Here is an 18,123-nt window from a genome sequence, read left to right on the forward strand (position 1 = left end):
GAGAGAGAGAGAGAAGAAGAAGAGAGTCAGTGTTGAATTCAACTAAGAAAGTTGAGTGTTTTGAGGAGTCTTATGGGATGGATCCTGTAAATTCGATTGGTTTTAATTGGCTTCCTACTGACTCACCTTAATTTCTAATTATATCTACAATTTCTAGAAACTAATTACTTTGAAATAAAATTTACATTATACGTACTATCAAAATTAAGAAAATTAATGATATATAGATAGAATAAATGTACTCCGCAGATTAAATAAAATTGCGTGTTTTATATACTAAAATTTAATGTATAATATATTTAATCGGTTTCCCTTAGACGTCATGTTTATTTTGAATAAGGGTTCAAAACCAAACACCAAGTAAGGTTTATTATAATTCGACTCAAAAGGAAAAAGAAAAATCATGTTTTCTTCTGTAAACTCCTGAGAGAAAACCGTGAAACAATAAACTATAAGCGACCATTTTGTATGAGCCAGATATTAGAATAGAGTGATGTGGAAATTAAATTCCTAGTGTCAAACAGACAAAACTAATAATCGGATTTACCGCACCTTTTTTTTTTATATATATATATATATAATAGATTTACAGCACCTAATATTTTTGCATAGGATGTAACTTGTAAGTATAAGCTCTGCCCTTTAAAATACTGAATCTGAATGTATATTAAGTTTTCAACTCAACTTTAGAAAATGTATGTATAATAGAAATAGAATCGTGAGAGAGAGGAAAAAGTAAAACTAGTTAATTACTATAAGTAAATGAAATGACGCATGACAATTAAACATCTGTTAGAAGTATTGGTTTCTACCAAATAACAAACATCTGTTATAGTGTGCTACTGTAGCTAGGATGGAAATTAGATTCTAAATTATGTAGTATCATTAACACTTTGCCGTAAATTGTGAGACTCGCTCGTGACATGCCGACTTACCTTACTACCTTAAAATCAATTTAGAGACTAAAAAGGTGATAGATTTTTTTTTTCCTTTTATACATATCTAATACAAAATTTACCTACCCAAAATTCGTTTTCCGAAAAGTCGAACCCACGATCTCCCAAAAAAAAAACCGTCTTAATCATTGAGATACACTCTGGTTGACAAGTGATAGATTTAAGATAAGTAAAGCCAAAAATTTGCCTACATTAGCAGGAGGCTAAACAACCAACCACCAATAAAATATATATATATATATATGACAATTGATAAAATCTATAATTTTTATGTCTAATGATGCGTTTGATTCATAATTTTTTTTTAGATATTTTTCCTTCAGGATTCACCAATTCATTTTAAGGAATAGAATAATTAAAAATATATATATAATATTTTATTATTTTATAATATTAGATTTAAAAATTATTATTAAACATATAAAATAATTACAAACCAAACGCATTTTTAGCCACAAAAATTACAGATTTCATTAATTGTCACATATTTTTTTTTTATTGGTAGTTGGTTGTAAAACCTCATGATAACGCATGATGCAATTTTTTCCATAAGTAAACCTACCGGCCGACCCTATTAACCCAAAAATGGCATGCAGGGTAACTTTACATGCATTCGCCGATCAAGAAGTACAAGAGAAAATATGGTAAGCCAAATTAATGTTGTCTTATAATGCATGAAATCTTTGTTTGACGATTAATTCCGCTAATTAACCAAAAATAGAAAGTAAATTAGTAAGGCTTAATTGTACGGTGAGTTGGTTTAATTTACACGGCACACGATCACAACATGGTTTAAAAGAGGAGAAATAGAGTTGGGTAAATTTTATTTTCCAGCCAAATTAAGTATATTCGGCATCATCATCAGTCGATTCAATCGATTTTGGACACAAAAATTGAACCTAATTAATTAAACCAACATATCTGATTTTCTCGCAATCTCTCTTCTGGACTCTCCACATTTCTCGTCTTATCATTGCATTATACTACATTAATAAACAGAATGGAACTCGAACCTTGTAGTAACACATGAAACTTTTGGCGGACGTAACATTGTTTAGTAAACGACGTTCCGGAGACTTTCTTTTTGGGCCGGAAATGTTAGTTGGCTCGAGGCCTAGACCGTGTATCGGGCCTCAAATAGTCGGTTTTGGGTCAAAAAATTGTTGAACCGGAATTCGCTAAGGCCCGATTTCAGCTGGTTCAACTCTTATTACCGTTTTACTGCTTCCGTCCCAAAATAGATGCAAATTTTTACATGCAATTTGTATTGAAAAATTTACATTTATTTTGAGACGGAGGGAGTATGATCCAACTCTCAGGTTAAAGATTCATAAATAACTACTTGAACCGACCGGAAACTGAAATTCCCACGGGACACTGTTTTTTACCTATTCGATTCGGTTCAGGATAATCCTGGCATGTGAGCAGGGCCTAGGAAATGTTTTTCATCCTAGAGGTTAAATTCGTGATCATACTCGTGATAGTACAAAATATCCTAAATGTTTTTCATACTACACTTGTACGTGACTTCTACATTTGACAGAAAATCGAGAAATTAGGATTATTAGTATTTAGGGCCGTGCTTAATTAGATTTATATACTCTTTTCATCTCGAAATACATGTATTTTCCCATGTTTAGAGCTAGTACTAAACATAATCTCAGTTGAGCTTCTCTTTGAGCTGTATTCCTCTCCTCATTAATTCATATAGTATTTTCCATCATCGCTTGATCAAAGAAAGGGACAAGAAAATGAAATTTGTAATTAATTAGAAACATAAATAAATAAGTAGAGAAAGAATATACCAAAACGAAAACCACAAAATCAGCAGACTTTCCACTAGCCACTCGCTGGAAAATGTCAATTGACAAATACCCAGCAATCTTCTAGATCATCCCAAATTAAAATCCTGTAATTTTGTGGTTTAAATTTTATCTTAATTTTTAAGACGGAATTTTTTTCACTCCGGAAAGATTCTTTCTCAGCCGCTGTCTTCTCCCAAACGTGGCTATCATGGATGGTTTCTGGCGATGTTACAAGCCCGGTCACAATCATTGTTAGTTTATTACTCATTTTCGATGTTTTGAGACAGAGAGATAGTATTAACTTTTATTATTTTGAGATTAACCTTAATAAGTCCGAATTCCATGATTTTAAATTAAATAAACAAAATTCATAGAGCGAAGCTGAGAAGTCTCACGATTAAATGATCAACACCTACTCCTAGCTTGTCCCGATAGTATAGTCGTAGACAATATTTTCGATAATACCTATGATTTTATCTAATTTAAAAGATAGAAATTTCATTTAAAAATTATCGTCAATCAACACCACTAGATTCGGCATCTTAATTTTATTAATTTGTTTATCCTCCATATAAAAAAATGATCAAATATCTAAATTTAAGTACCTGATTCATTCCCGTTTCACTGACCTGTATTATTTATTGAAGGCAAAATTATATATTTAATCCCTAACATTTACATGTACAACTTATATCGTCCCTAATATTTTAATTTGAATAAATAGTCTCAATATTTTAAAAAAAATTGGTTACTTAGCCCTTACTTGATAATTTCCGTCAAGATCCGTCAAATATTGATTACGTGACAAATTCCACCAATAAATTAAAAACACATGTCAACTTACGTGTTAATTCAATCCACAACACTTAAGTCGGATTATATTATCCATAATCTATCTACAAAACGGATCATTCTTTATCAAACCCAAATTAATGATATCATAAAAGAAACGAACCGAACCAAAAATTATAAAGCAAACCGACCATCATCTCCTCCCTTCACCAAATCTCCAATCTCGTCGTCGTCCACCACCAGACTCCATATTCTTTGATTTTAGAGGTCACCGCCACCAGACTCCCTCCGTCGTTCATCCCGTCGTCAAAGCCGCCAATCTGTCGCCCTCCCACCATTCACGACCAACACCATAGATCGACGCTCCTGGCTCCTCCCATCGTCGATACAATCAGTCCGCCGCTCTCACTCACCAACCACTAATCTCCACTACTACGTGAGCTCTCTCCGCCACCCACCACCAAGCGTGCGCCACACCTCTGCTTGTCGCCTTTCACCGAGCGCCGCCACCAGATCTCCTGTACCTCAGCTCACCACACCAGATCCGTCCCCTCTTCTTTGCCGCTCATCACAACAATCAAACCCAACAATTACAAAACTTTTTTCTTCTCGAATGCCTCAATAAAAGCCACGCCATCATCTTCAATCTTCATATTCAATCCCAGCAAGAGACATAGTTATTGACTTCATACTACCTCAATCGGGTCTCCAACAACCTCCGAGTTCGCGATTTCGAGCATTGGGCGAACCTAGCCGATCAAAGAGATCGCTCTCGCCGTAGCTATCCTCATTGTTGGAGCTCTCGGGATTGCTCTGTCATGACCGTCAATAGAGTCGGTGGCGACGAAGGTCATGGTAAACCCGACCACCCGTATATTCTCTTCTCTGGTGTTCGTGGTTTGTTCTGGTCAAATTCAATTTTTGTGATAGGGTTATTGAAATCTGCGATTTGTGATTTACAGGGGTTCTTTGCGATTTTGGGTGGGATGTTGTTTATACCTTAGTTCTATTACGCAAGGATGGCTTATTATGCTTACAAAGGATACGAAGGCTTCTCTTTTGCCAACATACTGCTGTTTAGCAGATTATGGTCTGCTCAAAAGCCAAAACTCTATTAGCTCCACCATGTATGGAGGAGATGATGATCGTTTTGTAAATTTTGGTTCGATTTGATTTTTCTAATAGGGATCAATTTTGTACCTGATAAAGAGGGGTTCGTTTGGTAAATAGGTTAGATATAACTTAATCTTATCCGGAGTAAGTGATGTGGATTTGTTTTACACGTAAACCAGCATGTGTCATTGTTTCATTGGTTAAATTCGACACATCATCAATATTTAACGGACGTTGAGTTATAAGGACCAAATACTCTAATTTTTGTCAAACGTGGGACCACATACTCAAATTTAAACGTTAGGAATAATGTAGACTGTACGTACAAACATTAGGGACAAAACGTATGATTTTGCTATTTATTGAAGGTCATTAAAAACATGGAACAATAAACCAAGTGGGTAGATATTTTCGAAAAATAATCGAGATGGCGGGAGAGCAGAACGTAGATAATAGCCGTTGATGTAAATCCACGTGGCAGGAATCTAACGGGTTAAATTCATCTGTACTTTTGCTTTTCGTAATTAGAACCACAATCTAGCTTATCCGTTGATGTCCAAAAAAAATCACGAGGCTCTGGTTAATTGCGTTCAAAACCAGTCTAATAGAGCGCCAACTATAAATTAAAACGAACCAAATCAAAATTATTTCCTCAACAATGGCTTCCCTAAGCTTCCATACTTCTCCAATTTTAAACACTAACGACAGTACCATCACCCCCGCCGCCGCCGCCGGCAACCCGCTTGAACCAAAATCAGTAAAGATAACCGACCACAAATTCCAGCGCGGAGCGCTTCGAGCAACCGCAACTGGTGGTGGTGGTGTTGCTTTTAAAGAGGAGGAAAAGGGGATAAGTTTGAGTGAAGGAAATGGCGCCGCCGCGGCGGTGGTGGAGGAGGAGGAGTTGCCCGGGGGATTGAGGCGAGAGATGATGCCGAGACACGTGGCGATAATCATGGATGGGAATGTTAGGTGGGCGAAACAGAGAGGAGAGCCGTCGATGGTTGGGCATGAAGCTGGTGTACGGTCGTTGAAAGAGATTATTGAGCTTTGTTATAAATGGGGGATTAAAGTTCTAACTGTTTTCGCCTTCTCTACTGATAATTGGATCAGACCTAAGGTCAGTTCATTGATCGATTCCCCATTTCAATTTCCATCCTTTTGACTCTGTAATGAACAAATTATGACCTAGGTTTGGTTGCTGTTTGCAGGTAGAAGTTGATTTTTTGATGAGCTTGTTCGAAAGAGTTATTAAATCAGAGCTTGGGAAATTCGAAAAGTAAGCTTCTTTTTTAGCACTACACACACCTGAACCTATTAGTAATTTATCGGTATACGACTATATGTAAAACTTGATTTTGGAATCGGGCGAATTAATAGTTTTGCGAGGTTTGTTAATGCATGGAGTATTATTTTATCAAGGTTCAAAACTGTATATAATTGATTATGATCATGAATCTTGATTGAAGTTGAATGTAATGGTCCCTATCACGCACTTAAGTTGTACTCAGTCAAAGGAAAATTGTTTCTTTCCTGTTTAGGCATGCTTAATGATATATGTTATGTGGTCGTTATGCTTTTAAATAGAACTTATGGATGGTTTTTAAATGAAGGTTATTGTTAGCTAGCCCCAATATTATTGGCTTTAGTATGGTTATTTATGGTGACAAAGCCAAGCTTGTGAAGTTAAGTTAATTTATCTTTTTTCACAGGGAAGGTATTCGAATTTCGGTAATTGGGGATTCCTCAAAGCTTTCTCCATCTCTACAAGAACTGATAAATTATGCAGAGGAGAAAACGAAAGACAACTCCAAGCTCCAACTGATCGTGGCAGTTAGCTATAGTGGGAAATATGATGTGGTACAAGCATGTAGAACCATTGCCGGCAAGACGAAAGACGGTCTTATCCAAGTTGACGATATCGACGAAAGCCTAATCGAGCAAGAACTCGAAACAAACTGTACGGAACATCCATATCCTGATCTTATGATTAGAACAAGTGGTGAGCTAAGAGTTAGCAACTTCTTATTGTGGCAGTTGGCTTACACTGAGCTTTTCTTTGCCGAACCACTCTGGCCTGATTTCGGAAAAGACGAGTTTGTGGAAGCTTTGAGTTGTTATCAGCGTAGGAAGAGGCGCTATGGAGGACGAGACTCTTAGGAATTCGACAATCCTGCCCTCGTCTATGATTTAAAGTAAACCTATAAATTGGTATACACAAGCTAGATATATACTAGATTACTAGTTACAGAAATCATGAATGCCTTTTCCATCTACAAGTGACTAATGGCAAATTGGCAAGGACGGGAAGTTGAACCGGACTTGCCATTGATTATTCAAGGAGCAAAACAGTTTCCTTTTATAAATTTCATGGTCTGATGAAGTGTATTAGTAGTATTATTTTGAAATAGAAATAAAGGCCATGTGTTATAGGTGATGTCACAAGCTAGAACTCAAGACTGTTTTAGTGACAATAAAATTTCAGTTGCAGATTGATTCATGTTTATATGCTACCTCATGGAAATGCGACAGTTAATAAGCGACGACGGAGTATTATTTCCTGCAACGTTCCAGAAAAAGAGCATTAAGTATCTGTAGAAATTCATATGAACAGAATCCAGAGACTTTCTTCTGAAGATTTAAGGATCGATAAAGTCCAAAGTTGAAAATGCCGATCCATTGGACATTGGACTTATTTTTTATTTTGAGAATCTTTGGACTTTTTTTGGAACAGTGGTAAGAAAAATATCAAGTTTGACCTTATCCACAATGATATTATATGGACAAAATGTTAAATAGTTAAATAATTCAATTGATTTATTATTATTTTTTTTGCAATTAAAATAATTCAATTGGTTTTTTTTTTTTGGTTTGGTGCGTCACTATTTTTTTAATATTATCATCATTCTCACCATTGAATCACTACTTTTTACTATATTTAAAAAGCTTAAAATATTCTAAAATGTAGAACTATTTACTTTTTTTAAAGATTAGTTTCATCTAAACAGCTGGATGGAATGAAAATCTACTGTTATGTATCATTATCTATTACATTATGATATGTGAGTGTGACTAAGATAAATTTATCACCCAACATAAGTATTATTAAGTACAAAAAAAAGATAGTTAATTGCCATAAAACAGGGGAAGTGGATAACATAGTAATTTCCAAATCATTCAGCCGCTGGTTTAGACTACTTGCGACTGCGACACCAGATTTGGAATTTTTTTCTCTACGGTTGGTACCATAATAGATGTCCAACCTAAAGCAATCCACACCACACGATCAGCTGAACCTGAAACTCACATCCTGAAATTCCCTTATTACCCTCGAGCATCTATGTTTCGGATTATGGGACAAGTTATTTCAACCATACTCCGTATCCTACAGGATTGCAGCTCAAGCAAGTTGAGTAATTAAATAAGCGAGGGTATACAAGTAAATTCATGGTTGTTGTTGTTGATTTACCGAAACCAAAAAGGGAAGAGTGTAAACCAAAATTCGTCATCTGTAGAGCGTTCTTCTGTACGTGGAAAAGAAGAAAAGAGGAATTTTTAATTTAGGAAGGAAAAAAAAAATCTTTTTTAAGAGAAAATATATTTGGGACCATCTGTTTTCTTCATCGGTATTCTGTTTGTTTGATGGGAATTAATTTTCCGGGAAAAAAATAATCGGCCATGGTTAAGTCTTCTTTCAAAGAATCTCTCAAAGCTCTCGAAGCTGATATCCAGCACGCCAACACTCTGTAAGAAGAAAAAATATCATCTTTCCCTTTGATTTAAAATCCAAAAAACCCTTTTTTATAAGCTCAATCGATATACGTGTTGCTTTCTTCTTAGTGATTTACCCAGTAATTTGGTCTCTGATGAAGAAAGTATATGCCTTTTACTGTTGAATATGTATAAATTTTAAGTTTGACTTTTGTTGACTTGACTGATTGTGGCTCGTTCTGTTAATGCAGAGCTCTAGATTATCCAAGAGAGAAAGATGGAGCTTGCATTCAGATGAGACTATCATACAGTACATATGCCCCACTATTTCTCTTCCTTGTTCAATGGACTGATTGTCACTTTGCTGGTTCTCTTGGTTTCCTTAGAATTCTAATTTACGCGGTATGTTAGAAGTTGTTTTGATTGTATTAATCTATCTTTCCGATGATTGTTGTCCGGTTTGATTTGATTTTGATGTGGGTATTCATGGAATGGTAGTTTTGTTATGAGTTCTTATGTGGGAATGTGGTAAATTGATGTGCAGACCTACCCTGATGGAAAAACCACTATGTCTGTTTATGAAAGGAAAGCGACTATTAAACAGTTTTACGGTGAGTGAAATTCCGAGAAGGTGAATTCCTTGGTCCCCAATATTTCAGCTCACATTGTCTAACCAGCATGTTTTTTGATGAACAGATATGATATTCCCTTCTTTGTTGCTACTTCAAAGAGGAGTCACTGATTATGAATACTCAAAACAAAAGGAGGTTTGTGCTTCCAAGTACAAAAGAAAGGACGAGCCAGATAAAGGGAAACTCTCCGAGATTGACATTGAAAGAGAAGAAGAATGTGGAATCTGCTTGGAGACGAACACTAAATTTGTGTTGCCTGATTGTGGTCATACATTGTGTCTAAAGTGCTATGAGGATTGGTAAGTCTTCACATTCTCAAATTTAGGCGGACTCTTTTAGTGGAATTCCCTCGTTATGATTTTTCTTTTATAAGTAAGAACCGAAATAGAATAGTACAGAGGGGCCTAAATCTAAGACAACCACTTTGAAGTTCATTATACACTTCGTCTTATCTAATCTTCAAATTATTTTGTCTCTTTAATCGTAGGCATGAGCGGTCACAATCGTGCCCATTCTGTCGAGACAGTTTAAAAAGGGTAAATGCAGATGATCTTTGGGTTTACACAGATGCAAAGGATGTAATTGACTTATCCTCCATTATGAGTGATAACTGCAAGAGGCTATTCATGTACATTGACAAATTACCGCTTCTTCTTCCCGATCCTCTTGTATATCATCCATATGATTCTCAAATTAAGTAAGTAATTAGCCTTCTTCCACACTGTTTCATGTACTTTCACAAATTTTCAATCTTGTTCTGATCATGTTAACGTTGTTTGGTCAGGCTTCTGCAAAGTCTAGAGACTGTTTGGTTCCTGAGCAATGTGAATCAATAGCATTAGCAGCTGAATCAATCCAAGGATCAACTAGAAGTGGCATTGCATTGTAAATGGATTTATATTTATTTCAAGGTGTAGTTTGCTGTCGTTTTTTTATGTAATAGCAGCCTTTGTCCTTTAGAACAGACTTTTTGTACATATTAAAGAAAATATGTTTAATATCTATAAATATATCTTATCCCAAATGTGGACTTAAGCATGTGGTGCTGCCGGCTAGGTGGTTATGAAGATATTTTGGTTTATTCATTGATTGCCTTGATATAATCCCACTAGAATTAGCCTCACCGACTATCAAAACTGTGGTCTAATGGTTAATGAATTGTATACCTTCTCGAGAAGAAGTTTTGAATTCTATTGGAAAGGTGAAAAAAAGAAAAAAATGAATTAGTCTCATCCGATATCGTATAATAATCGCGAGATTTTTTTCAATTGTAAATTCAATTGCAATTCAATTATAAATTTTATTGTCAAAACAATATTTGACACATGACGTTTTATTAACGAATAGTAATTTGACACATGTATTTAAGAACTTTGAATTTAATTAAGAATCAAATTATAATTTTAAGTCGAAACACAATAATAATATAATGATTCCTAATAAAATTCTACCAATTATTTATTCCTAATCATATGATGAGATTTTTATTCTCTTTTCTCTTTGCATCACGAGTATATATATAGTTATATACACCATACTAAATTTATATCGGTACAAACAAAATTTTGCTCGATGAATTTTTTTTTTATCTTTAGAATATTTATGATGTAGAATTTTTTGAATTTTTTTTATACATCTAATAAATTTGTATTTTCTATATTTTTTATTGTGTGTAGTATGGCCGCATTCAAGCAACAATTAAAAAAGATTTTATTGCAAAATATAGATAACAAATAAGTGAAGGAGAAGTATGTAACTTCCAAAATTTGTTGGTCACTGCATATACCAACAAATTTAAAACTACTAGAAATCAATACAAATTGACCTATTTGACAAGTATTATAGTTGAAAAAATTGTGGATGAAGGGATCTCAAAATTTGCTTTTAATTTTGTGAGATTGGATTCAATTTTGAATAAGGAGAATGAATCGTTTATGATTGGTAAGTTTATTTTTTAATTTTTACATTTAGTTTTCTTTATTTTTGCTTATAATTGTATAAATCTTTTTAAAATATAGATATTATTGAACATGTCGTGGAGAATGAAAAAAATAGGGAAATAGTCAAGCCTAACAAGATAATGAAATTACTTAACTTTATTCTTGAGGATTTAGAGTAAGTTTTTTTTTTTATCATTATTTATCTCATTGATCTAATTGTGTTTTATTTATTATGATTTTTTATTTTTAAATACTTACTTATTTTTTCTCTATACTCAAGAAAAAAGAGATTATATAATGATTGAGAAATTCATAAAGTTCAAAGGATTGAAGAAGGATACAGGTCTTAGTCAGATAGATTGAAGAAAAGGTTCAAATCTTTTGTACATATGGGACTGAGCGTAAGTTTTTCAAATACGTTATATTATATATTATGTTGAGTATGATTGTAATCGACAACCATTATGGAAACTTTGAAAGGTTTTATCTATTTTGGAGTATCGGTAGTACACAATGAAATTGAATCCTATTTTAAGAACAATAAAAAATATTTAATTGATCAATATAAATTTTTAATCTTTAATCCTATTTTGTTACTAGATTGTAAAGCTTTTATTACTTGCCCTCCAAGTAAGAAATCCCATATGCTCACAAATACTTACAATTTTGACTTAATATTTGTATAGAGACCAAAATACAAGAGGAAAAATAATTATAAAGTAACACATGATTCCTAATTAGAACATACTTGATTAAAAAAACTATTTCAAATATCAAACTTGTGGATGTCGTCATAATATATTAATTGTGTACTTTAAACAAAATTTTAATGTCGATATTATCATAACCTTCAATACGATGTTAAAATTTCTCCATATACATAATTTATTCTGTTTGATGAAAAAATTTAATCGAAATAAATATAAATATTTTTATTGATCTATAAATTAAATAATTTTAAAAGAGAAAATCACTCATGTCCGTTGGACGTACCTCCATCTAGTTTTTATAGGAAGTTGAAAACATTATTCTACTTAGACGTGACGTGGCCTCTTAGAATTGGTGGTCGGGTTTTAAATGTTTCGGAATCATATTTTTAATTTAATTTTGTTCAAGTAAAGCAGAGTGGAATTGAGATGTATTATACCAAGCTAAACTTGTTCAAAAGGTATCCCTCAACTTTTCAATTGTTTTCATTCTCACACCTTAACTTTCATTTTGTTATGTTTTTCCACCAAATTCTTACCTTAGTTATTGCTGACATGTCACATAATGTTTAAGTAATTGTAAATACTGTAATTTACACATCAGCAGCCATGTTTAATAAAAAACAAACAATTCTTGAACTCCGTTAGCCAGTGTCCGTTAAACATCTTCATCTCTGCTCTTGGAAAGTTCTCTTTCCGTCGTAACTCGTAACGCCATCCTCCTTGTCGACCTCCATTCATCCACTTACTCCTTTCCCTCATAGCTCGAATCCAAGATCAGATCTACCTATCCAGATGAAAAAACCTAAAAGAGATTCAATGATTCTCCAATAAAGTCGGTTGGGAGTGACGACGAATAGCAAGTGCAAGCAATGGCGACAACTGATTTTACATTAGAGGAGAATCAGAGTCATCAAGGATCGGAAAATGAGGTTTCGAGGAGGAGTTTACGAAATTTGTGGCGGAGGAGAAGACTCGAAGGGAAGAAATGACATCTTAAAAGGTTCTCCACCACAAATAACATTTTCCCTCTCCGTTGCTATGTAATCTATAATACATTATCAGAATGCCAAGATTCTTCTTTACTTCAAAAATTCAATTGATGCTCTAGTGATACAGCTATTAGTTACAATACAAATATTGGTCCTGCACCAGGTATTGAATGATTATTATTGATTACACAAGAGTTAAGAGACTCTTGTAATTGAGATTTTGATATCTTAGTCAACGACCGACTACAGAGCTAGAATCAGTCATGGTAGCATTGGATAGTTGGCTCGTAGATGCAGATTCAATGGACTTGGGCACCTGAAACGTAGGAACAGGTATCATGGTTGGGAGATCAGGTAGTGCTGCCTCACAGTTAAGAACTTGAATGGCTTGCCTTATTGTGGCTCTCTGTCTGAAATCAGGATGAGCGCACCAAAGTCCAACAATCAGCAATCGCTCGACTTGAGTCTGGTCAAAGTTATTGTTCAGTTTACCATCAGCAGCCAAATGAAGCTGCTCTCTCCCATAAAGATCCCAAACCCATCCGACCAAACCATAATGAGGTGCTTCCTCCATATAACTAATGGCCCATCTTCCAGAAGCAATTTCTAATAGAACAACTCCGAAGCTGTAAACATCCGATTCCTTACAAGTTCTACAAGTGATTAAGAATTCTGGGGCCATGTAACCGAATGTTCCTGCCAAATTTGTTGTCTGGGGACCTTGCTCATGGTCAACGAGCCGAGCTAACCCAAAGTCACCAAGCTTCGCAACGAAATTAGAATCTAGCATCAAGTTGCTTGATTTGATGTCACGATGCACGACACACTTCTCCCAGTCCTCGTGAAGATAAAGCAATGCGGAGGCCAGCCCCAAAGCTATTTTGTGCCTCACCTCCCAACTAAGGGGGGCCCTTTTGCCAAAAAGGTGAGAGTCAAGGCTTCCATTTGGCATGTATTCATAAACAAGAAGAAGCTCACCCCTTTCATGGCACCACCCTATGAGTTGCACAAGGTTACGGTGCCTCAGTTGGCTAATAATCTTCACCTCGGCCATGTATTCCTTTTTCCCTTGTTTGGAGCCGTTTGAGATTCTTTTGACAGCAGCTTCCATATTTACTTTAGGAAGTAGCCCCATGTAAACAGTGCCAAACCCTCCCCTCCCTAACCTCCTTTCATCTGAGAAGTTTTTAGTAGCTAAAACAAGCTCTTCATAGGAAAACCTTCGTGGTCCGGCTAGACTTTCAAATTCATAGTTATTTATAGTAGCCTCTGAAGTTTGATTCTCAACCAGCCACTTCCTTTTCAAAATTTTGGATACTATAGCTGCTGCGACTATAATAACACCTGTTGACACTGCTGCCGTAACTATGATGAACGTAACTCTCTTCGAACTTTTCTCTTCTGACTCAAGACTTGAACTGAACTCCCAAAATGAAACTACATCTCGCTCAACATACGTACCCGTAGCAGCTGAGAAGCCAATTATGACCCACTCCGGTAAAACTTGCCTAAGGTCAATTTGGAGAGACAGGCTGGAATTTTCCATAGGATTGTCGGTTGTTTGATAGGTCCAGTTCACGCTCAAATTCTTTGTCGTTGATTCGTAAGTGATCCATACGTCTGCTTCGTCACGATCGTGTAAGCTAACGTTCCATGGAACGTAGGCAGTTGAATTAATTGTGTTGATGTTGATCCCCACATGCCCACCAACACCAACAGGATCACATTCAGGGTTGTAATAAGTGTCAAACTCAACCATCACAATTTCCTTCTTCCGCGAGTCAGCTGTTGTTTTGTTAAAGAGGCCTAATAATCCACCCACGGAATTCATCGGAATTTGAAATCCAACTGGAGCCAGGAAGAATGCTATCCCTTCAGCATATGAATCATTGCCTAGGGTGTCAATCCAGAACCTGAAACGTGTTGAAAAATTCGATAGCTTTCCTGTCCTAGAGTCCCATATCCTTACCTTGTCTGCATAAATCACTTGACCAATTTGAGAAGCTTGAGTGACTAAGTTCATTTCAACATAACCATCGGAAGCTTGTGCATTGCCTCTGTAAACTACGTTCGTTTGATTGAATTCGAAGCGAGGGATTTCGAAAGAAACTGAAATCACAGATGGGAGAAGGATAGCGAAAAGGATAGCTACCAGGTCAAATCTATTGGAAGACTCAGCCATGGCTTAGAACAGGAGGAATTCTGGGCTGATTTTATATTTTTCTTTTTTGTATTCCTGAGTCCTAAGTTGTGGTATTACATTGTGACTTTTGTATGGGAGGAACTTCCTTTTGATAACATTTCTTCTGCTCATATCCGAAGACTAAGACATTATTATATTATTAGTATTACCATCACATTTTTTATCACCCATATTTAAAAGCACTATAATCATCATCGGGCCTTCCAGGTTATTGCAATTGGTTCTTAATTTATTTGTGTTAATGATAAATAATAATAAAAGCGTTCAATACACTTCGATGGCCTCTGTACAGTTTTACTTTCAACTTGACGAGGTCCATATATTATTTTTTGAGGTTTGAGTGTCCCTCAAGTGTCAAGCCTATGTGGTGTGGTACCATTTCCAAACCTGAAATGCTTATGTAAAAAGAAAGAACCATAGACATCTAACCTAAATATAGTTCAGGTAGTGATGCGTAAGGATAATGAAATCTAACATGATCCTTGTGCTTCCGAGTACCAAAGAAAAGACGAGCCGGATAAAGGGAAAATCTCCGAGATTGACATTGAAAGAGAAGAGGAATGTGGAATCTGCTTGGTGACAAACACTAAATTTGTGTTGCCTGATTGTGGTCATACATTGTATCTAAAGTGATATCAGGATTGGTGTCGGTGAGTCTTCACATTCTCAAATATAGGCCGACTCTTTTAGTGGAATTCCCTAATTATCTAATTTGGGACGGATGGAGTATTTTGGAATCGATATTGAATTTTATTTGGTTCATGTAAAGTAGAGTGGAATTGAGATGTATCACCAAGCTAAACTTGTTCAAAATTTGTCTCTCAACTTTTTAATTTTTTTCATTCTCACACCCTAACTTTCATTTTGTTAGAGTTTGTTTGGAAGTCACCGTGTAATTATACGACTATGTAATTATTATGGTGTATTTATGTGTCTGTGTAATTACGTATGAATTAGATTTTTTTATGTTGTTCGGTTAATACTGCGTAATTACGTTGTAATTACAACTGTTATGTTTGGTTGTACAATTGGTATTTATAATACTAGATTATAAAAAATAAAAAAATATAATAATACTAGATTATAAAAAATAAAAAATATAATAAGAAAAAAGTTTAAACCGTGTAATTATATCAATTCCTATGGGGAGGTCGGAATTGAAACTGTGTAACTACACCTCCGAATTACACGCAATTACATAGTTTCGAGCAATAACACGATTGACCAAATGCGCCAAACCGTATAATTACCCGCAATTACACAATTTTTAATTTCCGAGGTGGTTTTCCAAACAAACCTTACTTTTCCACCGAGTTCCGACGTTAGTTCTTGCTGACATGTCACATAAGTAGAATTTTTATTTTTTTTTAATTATTCTTCAAAAGATTTTAAAGTACAAGGAAAAGAAAAAAAATGGAGAAAACAGACTCCCATGACACATAGTGCTCTTACAAAACTAACGCTAGTCATGACGGTTAAAACGAATAAATGATCGATTAAGCTTTCGTTGGTAGAGATTCTCATGACATCCGTTCTGAATTTTGAGAGCTTCTTTTTTTCGCCAAAAGATCAACTAATTGATTCCCTTTCGAAGCGTATGATTGAAAAAACACATTACATTCACGATACAAGAGACCTCTAATATTGCATATAACCAATGAATAAGAGTGGCGCTACCAATCTTACAGCTATATACGGAGAGAATCCATCGAATCCGAATAAATTGAGGGTTCTGAACTGTAATTCCCCAACCCTCTTCAAACCATGAATAATAGCCAATAACTCGGACATTAGATTAGAGCGCAAAACCGGAGAAAACATGTATCCAACTTCCTACATGGAACTTATTCCACCGTCTCAAAATACATGATGCTAAATACATATGAAAAATATCATGTATTTTGAGAGAGAGATAGTAGTATTTAAAGGAAGATGACAACTGTAAATAATTGAAAACACGTATACTTTCGTCCCTCACGTTTTACCTGTAACACTTTTTATGTCCCTCACGTTTTTCCGTTAGCCTAAAAATCCCTCATGTTTCCAAAAATCAGCCAAAAGTATCCCTCTATCGTTAACTTTGTACATGTGACATCTAGTGGTGCCTAGTCAACTAAAAGACCAATATATTTATGACATGTGGCATCTGACTCAAAAAACTTTGACACGCCATAAAAAAATCAACATTTTTTTTAGATATTGGTGACATGGCAAAAAATTTGTGACGTGTCACTGACACGTGTCCCAATTTTATTGATTTGTTAGCTGACTAGACATAAATAGACGCCACGGAACGTCACATAGGTGCCACGTAGGTGAAGTTGTCGATGGTGGATATTTTTGACTGAGTTTATATTTTTCTTTTCTATATTCCTGAGTCCTAAGTTGTGGTATTACATTGTGACTTTTGTATGGGAGGAACTCCCTTTTGATAACATTTCTTCTGCTCATATCCGAAGACTAAGACATTATTATATTATTAGTATTACCATCACATTTTTTATCACCCATATTTAAAAGCACTAGAAACATCATCGGGCCTTCCAGGTTATTGCAATTGGTTCTTAATTTATTTGTGTTAATGATAAATAATAATAAAAGCGTTCAATACACTTCGATGGCCTCTGTACAGTTTTACTTTCAACTTGACGAGGCCCATATATTATTTTTTGAGGTTCGAGTGTCCCTCAAGTGTCAAGCCTATGTGGTGTGGTACCATTTCCAAACCTGAAATGCTTGTGTAAAAAGAAAGAACCATAGAAATCTAACCTAAATATAGTTCAGGTAGTGATGCGTAAGGATTATGAAATCTAACATGATCCTTGTGCTTCCGTTCCGAATTTTGAGAGCTTCTTTTTTTCGTCAAAAGATCAACTAATTGATCTCCTTTCAAAGCGTATGATTGAAAGACACATCACATCCACGATACAAGAGACTTCTAATATCGCATATAACCAATGAATAAGAGCGGCGCTATCAATCTTACAGCTATATACCGAGAAATCCATCGAGTCCGAATAAATTGAGGGTTCTGAACTGTAATTCTCAAACCCTCTTCAAACCATGAAAAATAGTCAATAACTCTGACATTAGATTATAGTGCAAAACCGGAGAAAATATGAATCCAACTTCCTATATGGAACTTACTCCACCGTCTCAAAATATATGATGCTAAATACATATGAAAAACATCATGTATTTTGAGACGGAAGTGGTAGTATTTAAAGGAAGATGACAACTGTAAATAATTGAAAACATGTATACTTCCGTCC

At 35.1% G+C, this 18,123-nt stretch overlaps 3 protein-coding genes across 3 annotated transcripts; 2 read left to right on the forward strand and 1 right to left on the reverse strand.

The window, feature by feature from the left end:
- Nucleotides 1-5,324: 5,324 nt before the first annotated feature.
- On the forward strand, nucleotides 5,325-6,826 carry LOC139884079 (dehydrodolichyl diphosphate synthase 2-like). The gene is made up of 3 exons (XM_071868157.1): nucleotides 5,325-5,786; nucleotides 5,878-5,945; nucleotides 6,379-6,826. The coding sequence occupies exons 1-3, from the start codon at nucleotides 5,325-5,327 to the stop codon at nucleotides 6,824-6,826; spliced, it is 978 nt and encodes a 325-aa protein (XP_071724258.1).
- A 1,518-nt stretch (nucleotides 6,827-8,344) lies between these two features.
- Nucleotides 8,345-9,710, forward strand: LOC139884095 (E3 ubiquitin-protein ligase AIRP2-like). Its single transcript, XM_071868170.1, has 5 exons — nucleotides 8,345-8,412; nucleotides 8,629-8,779; nucleotides 8,922-8,988; nucleotides 9,074-9,308; nucleotides 9,497-9,710. Exons 1-5 carry the CDS (start codon nucleotides 8,345-8,347, stop codon nucleotides 9,708-9,710), a joined length of 735 nt encoding a protein of 244 aa, XP_071724271.1.
- Nucleotides 9,711-12,880: 3,170 nt separating this feature from the next.
- Nucleotides 12,881-14,830, reverse strand: LOC139884080 (L-type lectin-domain containing receptor kinase IX.1-like). The gene has a single exon (XM_071868158.1). It carries the CDS (start codon nucleotides 14,828-14,830, stop codon nucleotides 12,881-12,883), a length of 1,950 nt encoding a protein of 649 aa, XP_071724259.1.
- Between the last annotated feature and the right edge of the window lie 3,293 nt (nucleotides 14,831-18,123).

This window comes from Rutidosis leptorrhynchoides, unplaced genomic scaffold, assembly GCF_046630445.1.
Source record: "Rutidosis leptorrhynchoides isolate AG116_Rl617_1_P2 unplaced genomic scaffold, CSIRO_AGI_Rlap_v1 contig50, whole genome shotgun sequence".
Lineage (NCBI taxonomy): Eukaryota > Viridiplantae > Streptophyta > Magnoliopsida > Asterales > Asteraceae > Rutidosis > Rutidosis leptorrhynchoides.

What these genes read in the sequence shown, in the direction of transcription:
- LOC139884079 (XM_071868157.1), top strand. Translation starts at nt 5,325, where the DNA reads ATGGCTTCCCTAAGCTTCCATACTTCTCCAATTTTAAACACTAACGAC. An exon ending in ATAATTGGATCAGACCTAAG is followed by an intron (nt 5,787 to 5,877) that starts GTCAGTTCATTG and finishes TGCTGTTTGCAG; the next exon opens with GTAGAAGTTGATTTTTTGAT. An exon ending in GAGCTTGGGAAATTCGAAAA is followed by an intron (nt 5,946 to 6,378) that starts GTAAGCTTCTTT and finishes CTTTTTTCACAG; the next exon opens with GGAAGGTATTCGAATTTCGG.
- LOC139884095 (XM_071868170.1), top strand. Translation starts at nt 8,345, where the DNA reads ATGGTTAAGTCTTCTTTCAAAGAATCTCTCAAAGCTCTCGAAGCTGAT. An exon ending in ATCCAGCACGCCAACACTCT is followed by an intron (nt 8,413 to 8,628) that starts GTAAGAAGAAAA and finishes CTGTTAATGCAG; the next exon opens with AGCTCTAGATTATCCAAGAG. An exon ending in GACTATTAAACAGTTTTACG is followed by an intron (nt 8,989 to 9,073) that starts GTGAGTGAAATT and finishes TTTGATGAACAG; the next exon opens with ATATGATATTCCCTTCTTTG.
- LOC139884080 (XM_071868158.1), bottom strand. Translation starts at nt 14,830, where the DNA reads ATGGCTGAGTCTTCCAATAGATTTGACCTGGTAGCTATCCTTTTCGCT.